Raw genomic sequence first — 11,804 nt, 5'->3', positions numbered from 1 at the left:
GTTCAGACGGGGCTAAAGGGAAATCCCAGTATAATAAACCTCAGCTCTATGTTTACATGTTTTAATGGGTAATTATCTATAATTGTATAATCAGTCTGGTAGATCACTTCAGCTGGCAGCTGAGCTGCAGTGGCTGCCACACACACCTCGAAAACAAGTCCCCATCACAAGTTCCCCCAAATGCAATCAGGTAAAATACTCTGATCCTAGACTGAAAATCCAGTTATTATCTCCTCCTCACATGCTGATGTGAAATCAAGTGAAGCTTCGCAGTGTGAAAAGCATGATGACATGCAAGTGTATATGCGATATACTCAGTGGTGCTGTTTTGCTTATTTCATTTAAATATGATCTACTTTAGAGCAAGTTAAGTCTATGAAATTTAAATGTCAAACAGCTGTTTCCTTTTCATTTTAATGTCACCATAGAACTCCCATGTAAGTATGTAAACACCGACAATGCTGTCCAGAGTTCCCTTCCTGAGACAGCTTAGCACCCATTTACACCTGGACCCACCTTGTCCTAACGACCCACACAAATGGGTCAACGACACATGTGACCCTCACGACCCTGAAACTCAGAGTTCACATGCAACCTTAATGACCCCGCTACAGCGCCTTCCAGTGCAACTTGAAAGTCAGATTTCTGAGCAGAAGCATTCCAGTGCATTCGCTTGAAAAACATGGCTCACTGCAAACACAAGTGCCTACAGCAGCTGATTTAAACGTTAAGGGCTCTTAAAAAAGGCAGGAGGCTCCTTTTTAAAAATGTATGTATTAATTTTTTTTTATTATTATTATTTTTTAGGCAGGAGGCTCCTAATACACATTCTCTCTCTCTCTCAAACACTCTCAGAGACTTTTACCGGCACAGATCAACTGAATGGAAGTGAAAATTCTAACTCCAAATTTGTGTTAACTGCATGTTTCACACACAAACACCACACAAAGTAAAAAGTGATGTAGAGGTAAAAAGTAATAGTTCTCTATGTGTGCTGCCATACTGCTGGTACAAGGGTTCACATCCTCACAGGGTTTAAAGCCTGCAACTCCTCCAGTCAGTCAGAACAGAAGAAGGATGAGCTGTGAAACGTCTTTGAGAAACTGAACCGAGAACAGTTGTTTACGATAAAGCCTGTCGAAATATATATTTGAAAATGTAAATGTAAATCAAATGCATTTAAATTTGTTCTCATATAAAACATATATTTGTAGAAACGTATTAATTCATTGTGGAATTACATTTTAGTTTTTAAATTTGCATTAATCATCTTAATAAAGTCCTCTTTGGGCTTCCATACAGCCTCCTCCCACTCAGCCAAATCAGGACAAGGTCGCGTCCCGTGCGTGCGTCTTGCGTCATGCCGCAGTGGGCGTGGCCGAACCCCAACACGGAAGTTGTCCTGTGGTCCTGACTGTGCTGCCGCCGCAGACCCCTGACGAGAGAATCTGTCATTTCTCTCCTTTTTTACCCGCTCACCGACTTCATTTACACCCCGGAACTTTAACACCGACACCCCGGACACCACAATGCTCTCACCGAGGTCAGTGTGATTAAAAAAACGGGGTTCATAGTCATGTTGCTGCCTGGGACGCTTAGCTTAGTACCGTTAGCATATTTACAAATCAGTTAGTTAGCTAATTAGTGCCCAGAATGATTAGCATCCCTGTTACTACTTGTGTAAATGACTTTGTCCTGGTGCTTTGTTTGTAGAACTGTTTTTAGGCTTTTGTCTTTTTAAATAAAATGATCAGCTCCACCTGGGAACAGTAAATCAGGCCCAAACAGGGTGTGGATTCGTTGTATACATAAAGGGTGTGTCAAGTTCATACCACTGCCAGAAAAGTACCCAAGTAGTATTTACACTAAACTGTGCAGAAATGAACCTTCCCATACAAAGTTCTTGCAGCAGGTCAACTTAATCTAGATACCCTGTGGTATGAAGTATGGACTTTAAAGGTGCACTGTGTAGTTTTCTTTTTTTTTTTTAAGAAAGATCTTCATTCAACGCCTAAACAAACTAAATCAACAAACTCACGTTGTTTTCCTGACTGAATTAACTGAAGACACAAACTGACCTCAAAGAATCAACACAACTTATACTGTTTTACTTTGTTTACATGTGGCGGACCCTGCCACCTTCCTACAAGGCATTTAGCAGATGCTTTTCTCCAAAGCAACTTAGTCATTCATGCATACATTCATACACACATCAGGAGCAGTTTGGGGTTCATTATCTTGCCCAAGGACACTTCAACATGCAGACCAGGGGAATGGAGCCAGCAACCTTCTGATAACAGGACACTGGCTCTACCCCTGAGCCACAGCGCTCTAGTTTCAAACAGTTTTCTGGGACCTTATTTTCTTCTGAGAACAGCTTTTTTCTTCACTTATGGAAAATATACGTATTTCTCTGTTAGTACTTCATTAATATTGTAAATATTACTTTTCTGAGTTTGAATGTTTTTCTTTAAAAACCACATAGTGCCCCTTTAAAGTCTTGAATTGCATGATGTCTAATGAACTCGATGTATTCTGATACCGTGTAATTTCTTTATTCTGATTGGCAGCTTGTTACTCCTCAGCGTCCTCCAGTAAACCTATTTATATGTGTTTTAATGCACTGCTATCTGATCAGCACTCACTGTCAGCCGATACTAAAAGTTTAAGTGTTGGGACGTGGAGGTGGAATCGTCCACCCTTAAAAGAAGATACAGTCTGCAGAGTTTCATCATCATTTCTACAGAATTTTAACTGATGAAAAAAATAAGTAAATGTTGTGATTTGATTAGTGACAAAGTCTTCATAAAGCAGATCCAGTGACGAGGTATTTATTCACTTTATCACATAATAATTAAAGTCTGGATTTACTGCTGCTTCCCTCAGTTGTCATGGAACAAAGTGGAGCAGATGATTTCTAAACGAAGCTGCTGACGAGCAGAACTGAAATGTCTGGCAACACGACAGCTTGAACATTACGCAGGAAGATCTGAGCGTCTGTCTGCCTGCTCAGCTGTTCACTGTGCAAACACGGGGGGATTGAGGACAGATCAGATTCCTGTGGACGGTTATATTTAGGAGAGGAGGATGCATGTGGATGTAAATGGACTCCTCGGTCTACAGGGTCGTCTCAGGGTTTGTTTTGATTTTCTGTCTCGTCCTCATGTGTCCTGCAGGTTCCTGCTGCTGCGGTCGGCTGCGTCCTTGACCACAAGGTCGCTCTGCGCAGGGGGCGTGTCCAAGCAGGGCAGGGCGCCGGACATGGTGGAAGGTAAGATCCTGCTTCCGGTTCTCTGTTTTCGGCTGTTTTGCAGTGAGGTAACTGGTCCCAGACCTGTGGACCTGCTGCCTTTGTCGCAGACTTTTCCCAGCAAATGAAATATCTGATTTTTAAGTTCAGAAATTGTATATTCTTTATCACACAATGAGAGACCTATATTGTGATTCACTAGTTCATTATGACAGAAATGTTGTCACCTTCATTCTGTTATTTCCCAACCCTCTGTCAGTGTCCCTGAAGTGGTCCTGGTGTGCGCTCCAGTTTTGATGGTGCGTTCAGGGTCCATTGATGTTGTTGAAGCTCTGCCCCTCTTCTCTATTCTCAGTTTGCTCATCCTCGCCTCCTTTCCTCACCTCCTCTCCTCGTGTCTCATTCCTCCCACGTGATTAGCGAGCAGAGAGGAAGAGACACGAGGAGACATTTAGCAAAATGAGACGTTGGAGACTCATTTTAAAGCTACGTCACTTAAAAAACGAGGTGTGGCAAAGCTGCATCATCTTTGTTTTCATGCAACTAGCTCTTGCAGCTCGTCTGGAGGTGCGAGCTTATCGTGATCATGGTGACGTGAATGTGTGTTTGAATCAAGTTCAAATCGGCTGATCTGCTCATCCGTGTTTTTCTTAATCATTTTTATTTCTCCACAGGAAATCCACTTTTACATGTGTCAAATGGTGTGTGTTGGTAAACCGAGACAAATCCTAACTATCTAAACCGCTCTACTCCTACCTGTAGTCATCCTCCTCTAATTTGCTCTAATTGCACGTTAATTCCTCCTGCATGTTTCTGACTGAACCTCCGGTCTCTTTTACCTGAAGCACATCTTCTTTCATGTACGGCAGCTTTCACTGTGCACCGGTTCTGGAGTTCATGTTGCAGCTGGCTGGGTTTCTCCTCCAGCTGTCCCTGCAGCAGTGGTTGCTGGTCTCTTAACCTTCTTCTTCAGCTGGTTCCCTCCTGATGTCTGTCGCCGTGCGGCTGCTTCTTTTCTCTGTGTTGTTTCATATTGTCTCACAGTTTGAGCCTCAGCCTCACTAAAGTCGTCACATTATACATGTAAATCTGACTGGTGAAGATGTTTGAGACGGAGAAATAAGTTGTGCCCTTCTGGCGCTATCTCAACAATTATTACTGGTTTCCCTGAAGGCTCCAGCTGTAAAAACAAACGTGTAACAGTCTCATTATTGGTTGCACAACGTTGGCTGAAGCGCTGCTCTGACAGAGACGGTATGAAACATGTAGCCTTGAGCTTTTAGCACAACCGCACACATTCTCACAGACGAGCTGATTGTCTTCTCTGTTTTTGTTTTTCTTTAGTGCGAAACAGGCTGAGAGAAATCGTGGGAGCTTCCACTAACTGGAGGTACTGAAACATCTGTGTCAAGACACCAAGGACACATAATGATACTGAGTGTTTCACCAGAATCCACCACACCGCTCGTCCCTCCACATACTATACACGTGTACGACAAATACACATTTGAGTCCTTGGAAGACATTGGGCCTCATTCACCAATATCTTCTTAAGAATCTTCTTAGATTCTTTCTTAAGTTGTTCTTAAGAGGTTCCTTAAGAAAACCCTACGTCAGATTCACCAACTCGTTCGTAAGCCTCAGAATTGTTTGCAGCTGTGTTCTTATACGATGAAAGCCGCAGGAGCAACATATATGACATTGTTTTGCGGCCTTGGATGGAGAAATGCATATGCAAATAGGGAGGGGGGGGGGTTACTAATTGATGGCATGTTTCCAATTTACTTGATTTATCTTAAATCATTGGCACATTTAATTGATTTTAGAATTTAAATTCTTTGTAAATTACCCAAAATATGAAATAAATAAATAATAAATGAATAAATATGACAGAATTATCACTGTAATATTGCATTTTATTGAACTACACAAGAGAAGAAAACACAACCATGCAAACATTTCGGCACTGAAATGTGCGTTAGAGTACTCCTGAGTGTTCGTAGGATTTGTTCTTGCCTAAGAAAAAATCCTAGATAAGAAAAAATTCATGATGCCACAATCTTCGTAAAATCTTCGTAAGTGGGACTTAAGAACAAATTTGTTCGTAAGAACGGTTCATGAATGAGGCCCAATGACAGAAGAGAAACCGTTTTAATTATAAAGAGAAAAAAAAGGAATCATCATCATCAACAGTTTATATTTAATAACATGTTCAATAATCCCGTCTGCAGTGACCACCAGCAGGCCATGGCGGAGCGCGTGTCGTTGTCGTCCATGTTGGCGAAGTCTCAAAACGACCTTCCAGCCAAGAGAATGAAGGACAGCTACCTGGAGGTTCACCTGCCGCTGGGCTCCGAGCCACAGCTCCGAGAGAAATACCTCACCTTCCACAACACTGTCAGGTACACACACACACACACACACACACACACACACACACACACACACACACACACACACACACACACACACCTTCCTCTAACTCTTCTTCTGTAATTTTCCAGGTTTGGTAGAATCCTGGAGGACTTGGACAGTTTAGCAGGTATCTCTCTAACACACAATGATGATTTCTATTTTAACTGGACAGGAAGTTAAACAGTCAAACACTCACCCACCATGTTCCTCGTCTCTCTCCTCAGTTCTCATCTCTTACTCTCATACATATAACGCGGCACTGAAGAGATCTCCGCTGTCCATCGTCACTGCTCTGGTGGATAAGATCGGTAAGAGGCTCTCATATCCGATCTCACAACGACATCTTTTATAACCGGATAAACGTTATAAAGTTAATTTGGTTTGGTTCGGTGGTTTGTGTTCAGAGAAAACAAAGTGTTTGAGAAGTAACCATAGCGTCAATAATTGCTTTAACAAAGACTACAAGACTGTTATTATCAGCTGTCTCTGTGCTTCGTTTGGCACGACCACAGTTTACACAGTTGTTTTCATTTTAATTTGACGTAATAGTCCAAAGTCAACATGCCCAAATAAACCAGTGAAACAGGCTTGTTACGAGCGTACATTTACATCCATGTCCAGGTCTGAGTTGCAGATGTCGCCTGTTTAAAGATGTTTCCATGTTGTTGTGTTGTTGGACAGACATGAGGCAGCACATCATCTATCCCGACTGCGACATCAAGTTCACCGGTCACGTGACGTGGGTGGGAAAGACGTCTATTGAAGCCAAGATGCACATGTCACAGGTACACACCCTTACCTGTCTGCTCATGCACACAGTGTGTGTTTACTGTAATTTAGTGTAGTTACAAAAACAGGTAAATTACCCACATGGGCCTGTGAAATAAGATGAAAACAAGCTGAGGTCACACAGCAAGATAAATTAAACTTTATTCTACTTGTGTGACGTCCAGAGAGGATCAAACTTTGACTCAGCTGACATCCTCTATGAAAGAAAAAGAAGGAGAAGAAGAAGACAACATTTTATTGATGTTGAACATGTCAAAATTACAAATACAGTGAACAGTAACTAATACAGGCTACTTGGCTTCACCAGACTCCCTTAAAAAGTTGCTCAGTTTTGTGAGTTGTTGAGTTCGGAGAAACTCTACAAACATTGTGAAACGCTGTCTCTGACTAATTCTTAATTATGTTGGTCTTCTTGTATATTTGGCAGGTGTTACATTGAGTTGTGTCTTTGTTTGTGTAGAACAGGGTGTCTGTTTGTCCCAGTTCTTGTTTATTTGCATATAGAGTCAGAAAGTGAGATCTGATCAGAAGTGGTCACTCAGACGCATCTTAAAGCAGGTGTGAAGTGACGGACTCAGAGCTGTTGTACCAGGACTGATCGTTGCCTTCATGATGTGACTCTTCTTTCAGTACCGTGATGGAGCTTACGCCCCAGTTCTGGATGCTACATTTGTTATGGTGGCCCGAGATCCAGAAAACAAAAGGTAGGACACTCAGTCGCAGCTTTTCAGAATGTCTCAATGAACATTAGTTTGGAGGTGAACCCACACAAACCCTCCTCTGTGTTTGATTCTGTTCACACTTCGTCTTCTTCTCGTTTATTTTCAGAGCAGCTTTTGTAAATCCACTGAAGCCAGAAGGTCCAGAAGACGAGAAACTCCTCCAGGAAGGAGAAGGTAAAAGATCCTGACACAACATCGGTTACATTAAGATAATTCCTTCAATTATCTTTTTTGCTCATCCTTTTCGTTCCTTTGTGTTTTCCAGCTAATAAATCTCGCCGTGTGGATCTCAGCACCGCGTCGCTGCTGAAGGTGGCTCCTACAGACGAGGAGAGGAAGATCGTTCACAGTCTGTTCCTCAACACGCTGGACACAAAGTACGACTCGCTGAGATGCTGTGAAATTAAATCTGAACTGCATAAGAGTTAAATCATCACGCGTACAGGGTCAATATTAACTCCTCTCTGCCTCAGCAGCACTTACTGCTAGGGGTGGGTATTGGCAAGAACCTCACGATACGATACGTATCACGATATTGCGATATAAATAAAGATGAAAACACAAGTACCTGTATATGTACATCAGATGATATTGATCAGAGGACAAATTGAGTCAAAACTATTTCATTCAAAACAGCCTCTCCGTTTTATTAATTCCCATGAAATTTCCGGGCAGTAATATTCTCTTTGTCCAGCTCGTTGTTCTTGCTATCTCTCTGAACTTTGAAGCCAAAGTGCTTCCAAACGTCAACTTTAAATTGCGGAGGCGTTGTTAACTTGCCATCTATTTTGCAAAGACCTCAGCCGCTCTCTCTACTACAGAAATACACCCGCCGCACAGCAGAGTCGCTCTTCGGCGATATATCGATATTTGGAGTTGAAAAATCGATATTGTATTGGGCGGCAAAGTATCGCGATATATTGCCGTATTGATATTTTTGCCCACCCCTACTTACTGCAGCTTCAACAACCTGAGTTCCAACTATGACGCAGATAATGGCTGAATAATAATTTTTGGGTGAACTTGTCCTTTAAGATACAGTGTATTAAATCCCTCTCTTCTTCTTCTTCTCCTACAGGACGGTCAGTTTCCGCAGCAGAGTTCTGCCTCCAAACTCAGTGTGGATGGAAGATGCCAAACTGAAAGGACTTGAGATCTGCCACCCTCAGGTGAGAGGAAGTCTGAGAAGTCTACCTTCCTTTCTTTTTACTTTACGGTTCTTCTAACGTTTTAAAGAATTCTTCCTAAAATCCACAATTAACGCAGTAGAAGTAGTTTTTTAACAGTAGGAACTCACTTTAAGGCCCTTGTGTGTCTGTGTCTGTGTCTGTGTGTCTGTGTCTGTGTGTGTGTGTGTGTGTGTGTGTGTGTGTGTGTGTGTGTGTGTGTGTGTGTGTGTGTGTGTGTGTGTGTGGTGAACAGGAGAGGAACATCTTCAACAGGATATTTGGAGGTTTCCTGATGAGGAAAGCGTACGAGTTGGGCTGGGCCAACGCCTGCTCCTTCGGGTGAGAGCTTGGAGGAAAAGATGCTGCCGCTGGAGAAAGAAAGAATGTCGGTTTGACGTTAAAGTGTTTGTTGTGTGTCCTGCAGAGGTTGTCGGCCGAGTTTGGTGGCTGTTGATGATATCCTCTTCCAGAAACCCGTGGAGATCGGCTCCCTGCTGCTGCTGTCATCGCAGGTCAGAGAGTCCGTGTGCAGCTCGTGTTCATTTACATCTGATCAGCGTCGTCTTACTTCATTCTAACCAGTAGATCCTCCTAAATCCTGGATTCTGGTGTATAAGTGTGTGTCATTGTTGTGTTTCAGGTGTGTTACACGCAGGGGAAGTACATCCAGGTCAGAGTTCACAGCGAGGTGTTCGACCCGCTGTCGCGCCAGCACAACACCACCAACGTCTTCCACTTCACCTTCACTTCAGACCGAGACGTCCCCAACATCATCCCCAACACATATGGAGGTAAGCACACACAGACACACACACACAGACACACAAACAGACACACACACAGACACACACTGCAACACACACAGATGGACACAAACAATGTCTCAAAAAAATGGCAGTAATGATGAGGATGATTTAACTTCATGGAAAATCTGAAGAACTACATAAAAACGAGGGTGACATACTGGATCAAATCGAGCTGTTGGGTTCAGGAGACTTTAGCCGTTTTTAGACAGAGCACCAAGCCGCCAATCTGCCGTCCTTTTGGCGGCTCGGTCTGCGGTTTTAGATAGAGGGCGGCAAAGTGGGGGTCTGTTTTGGTCCACCTCGGAGGGTACACTTATTTCCACCTCACCTGCTATCTAAAAACGAGGCGGCAATGTGCCGGCCTCTGCGTGAGGTGGGCGGAGGTGTCGATGACCTGCACTGTTGTGCGACCCACAGCCGGGGAGTTTTAAAACCAGGAAACAGCTGATCACAGCAGTCAGTCCATCACTTCATCCGCGGACATCAAGATGAACAACTGGACAGCTGCTGAGATCCAGGAGATGCAGCGTCTCCTCGGTCTCTGTAGCTGTTTGGTTGTGTTAGCTTGATGTTGTGTCGGCAAGCGAAGAACAGTCGCTACTTTCAAATTAAAAGCCCCCGCTAAGAACCCAGTTCTAAACTCCAACGGGGTGCAATGTAAAGCTCTTATTTTGAAGACAAATTCGTTGTCACTGTTCACAGCCCGACTTCGAGCTTCACGTCATGTTTACGCCTACCTCAGAGGCGGCTTTTGGAAAAGGAGGAATATTACGCACATTGCCGCCTTTTCTATCTAAAAAGGGCTCCTGACTGACACTAATCAAGATTCTAAAACCTTCTTGTCTTTTGTAAAGTGACAATTTTGTGATCACTACATGTTTAACGCTGCCGTTTTATCTCTCTGACAGAGTCGATGTTGTACCTGGACGGGAAGAGACACTTTAATCAGACGGTGGAGAACTGAGAGCAACACGTCTGCTGCCTGCCAAAGCCTCTCAGCTGCTGACCAATGAGGCTCTTCAGACCTGGTATCAAGTCAACATCCATCCTGAGTGATCCGATCACCCACTGGATCACCTAATCAACTGACATCCTCTTTCAGAGAAGAAGACGACAACACAACTACAGGCAGAATGGATTACACACTCTCTGATCTCCATGTGGTTCACTGTGATGTAAATTACATGTTTTTGCTCGTAACCTGCCGATGTTAGCAGCAGAAGTTTGTGAACACACTGTCTGATTCAACTGATCCAACCATTGAACTAGTAACCACAATCTCACCATACTCCCTTAACAAATCATGCAATTTTAAGAGTTGATGAGTGAGGAGAAAGTTAACAAACTTTGTGAAATGGCTACGACAAATTCTCAATCATTGGTGCCTTCTTGTACATTCAGCATAATTCCTTGTAAAAAGTGTCACAAAATTTAAAAGTACAGTAGCCAATATAGGCTACTTCTTTGTTGTTCACAGAAAATCCCCAAACTCCCTTTAAAAATCGCTCAATTTTGTGAGTTTTTGAGTGAGGAGACACTTATAAACTTTGTGAAACACTATCTCTGACGAATTCTTAATTGTTTAGGCTTCTTTTTTAATTCAGCAAATGTTATTAAGTTCTTTCTTCCTTTGTGTGCAGAATATCCTGCCAATTCGTCACAGTGATGTACATGTTTTTCTGCATATAGAGGCCAGTGGAAACTTATATTCTGCCGGGTGTGAACTGACACAGTCCACTTGTGATCGGATCACTCAGGACGGACGTTAATACCAGGTGTGAAAAGGTGTGTGAGCAGTCAGTTGAGGAGAATGAATGCAGTTTAAAGTCTACATAGTTTTTATATCACGCCTTGTTACGTTTACACAACCATGCGGTGACCTGATTCCTGTTTTCTTTATTTCTTCTGGTGTTTTTACATTTTGGTCTTAAGAGAAAACTACAGCACTGCAGAAAGACATCTTTTTTTACACTCATTTATATTTTATTACATTTAGTTTGACAGTTATAACTACAAGATAGTTTGTTTGACACCCAGTCAGCGTTTACAGCTTCACCAACATGAAGCAAACGTTTGGTTTCCTGGCCTCGTCATGACCTCAGATATTCTTGTTTTGCATGTTACATTTTTTATAATCCACTGTCGCTTATACGCACAAAACTTTTTGACTTTTCTTTGTCATGTTGAATGGGCAGCTTTATTCTGAATGTGTCAGACTGCTACAAGAGGAAGGAGGGTTTCATTGTTTCTGGCTTTAAATCATATATTTACTCAAATGCAATAAATGAATTATTTATCTTGACCTTGTGGTGTCTTTGCTTTCATTATGTTTGATATCAGTAAAAACTGGTGGGTGGATGTTATCTTCTGATGTCCTGTTTCCTGGAGGAGCTTTGTCACATCTGAGAAACAAACCCGTGATTGTGTAACAATGATGTCATCGGGGTTATTTATGTCTTCTGTTTCCTGGAATTTATAACTGAAACGCATGAAATGACTGATGAGGGTCATTCTATTATTTCTCTGTGCAACCAATGAGCCAATGAGAGCCAAGAATGACCACAACATGTCTCTGTTGCATCAGCCCTCATTATCATAAAGAAGATGTCGAAATATTTATGTATATATTTTACCAATACAAGTCATAAAAGGC

The 11,804-nt window shown here is 42.5% G+C and overlaps 1 protein-coding gene across 2 annotated transcripts; it reads left to right on the top strand.

The window, feature by feature from the left end:
- The first annotated feature begins 1,354 nt into the window (after positions 1-1,354).
- On the top strand, positions 1,355-11,453 carry acot9.1 (acyl-CoA thioesterase 9, tandem duplicate 1). Of its 2 annotated transcripts, XM_030398174.1 has the most exons (16): positions 1,355-1,543; positions 3,177-3,271; positions 3,925-3,951; positions 4,595-4,640; positions 5,482-5,652; positions 5,755-5,792; positions 5,890-5,973; positions 6,347-6,450; positions 7,085-7,158; positions 7,283-7,350; positions 7,442-7,553; positions 8,255-8,345; positions 8,599-8,684; positions 8,770-8,857; positions 8,986-9,136; positions 10,060-11,453. In XM_030398174.1, exons 1-16 carry the CDS (start codon positions 1,530-1,532, stop codon positions 10,113-10,115), a joined length of 1,305 nt encoding a protein of 434 aa, XP_030254034.1. In that variant the 5' UTR covers positions 1,355-1,529; the 3' UTR covers positions 10,116-11,453. The 2 variants fall into 2 exon arrangements, with proteins under 2 accessions (XP_030254034.1, XP_030254035.1); XM_030398175.1 differs by lacking the exon at positions 3,925-3,951.
- Positions 11,454-11,804: the final 351 nt, after the last annotated feature.

The sequence above is a fragment of the Sparus aurata genome, chromosome 19 (genome assembly GCF_900880675.1).
Source record: "Sparus aurata chromosome 19, fSpaAur1.1, whole genome shotgun sequence".
In the NCBI taxonomy this organism is placed as follows: domain Eukaryota; kingdom Metazoa; phylum Chordata; class Actinopteri; order Spariformes; family Sparidae; genus Sparus; species Sparus aurata.
The sequence above is the reverse complement of the archived record's forward strand: the minus strand, read 5'-3'. Positions and strand labels throughout refer to the sequence as shown.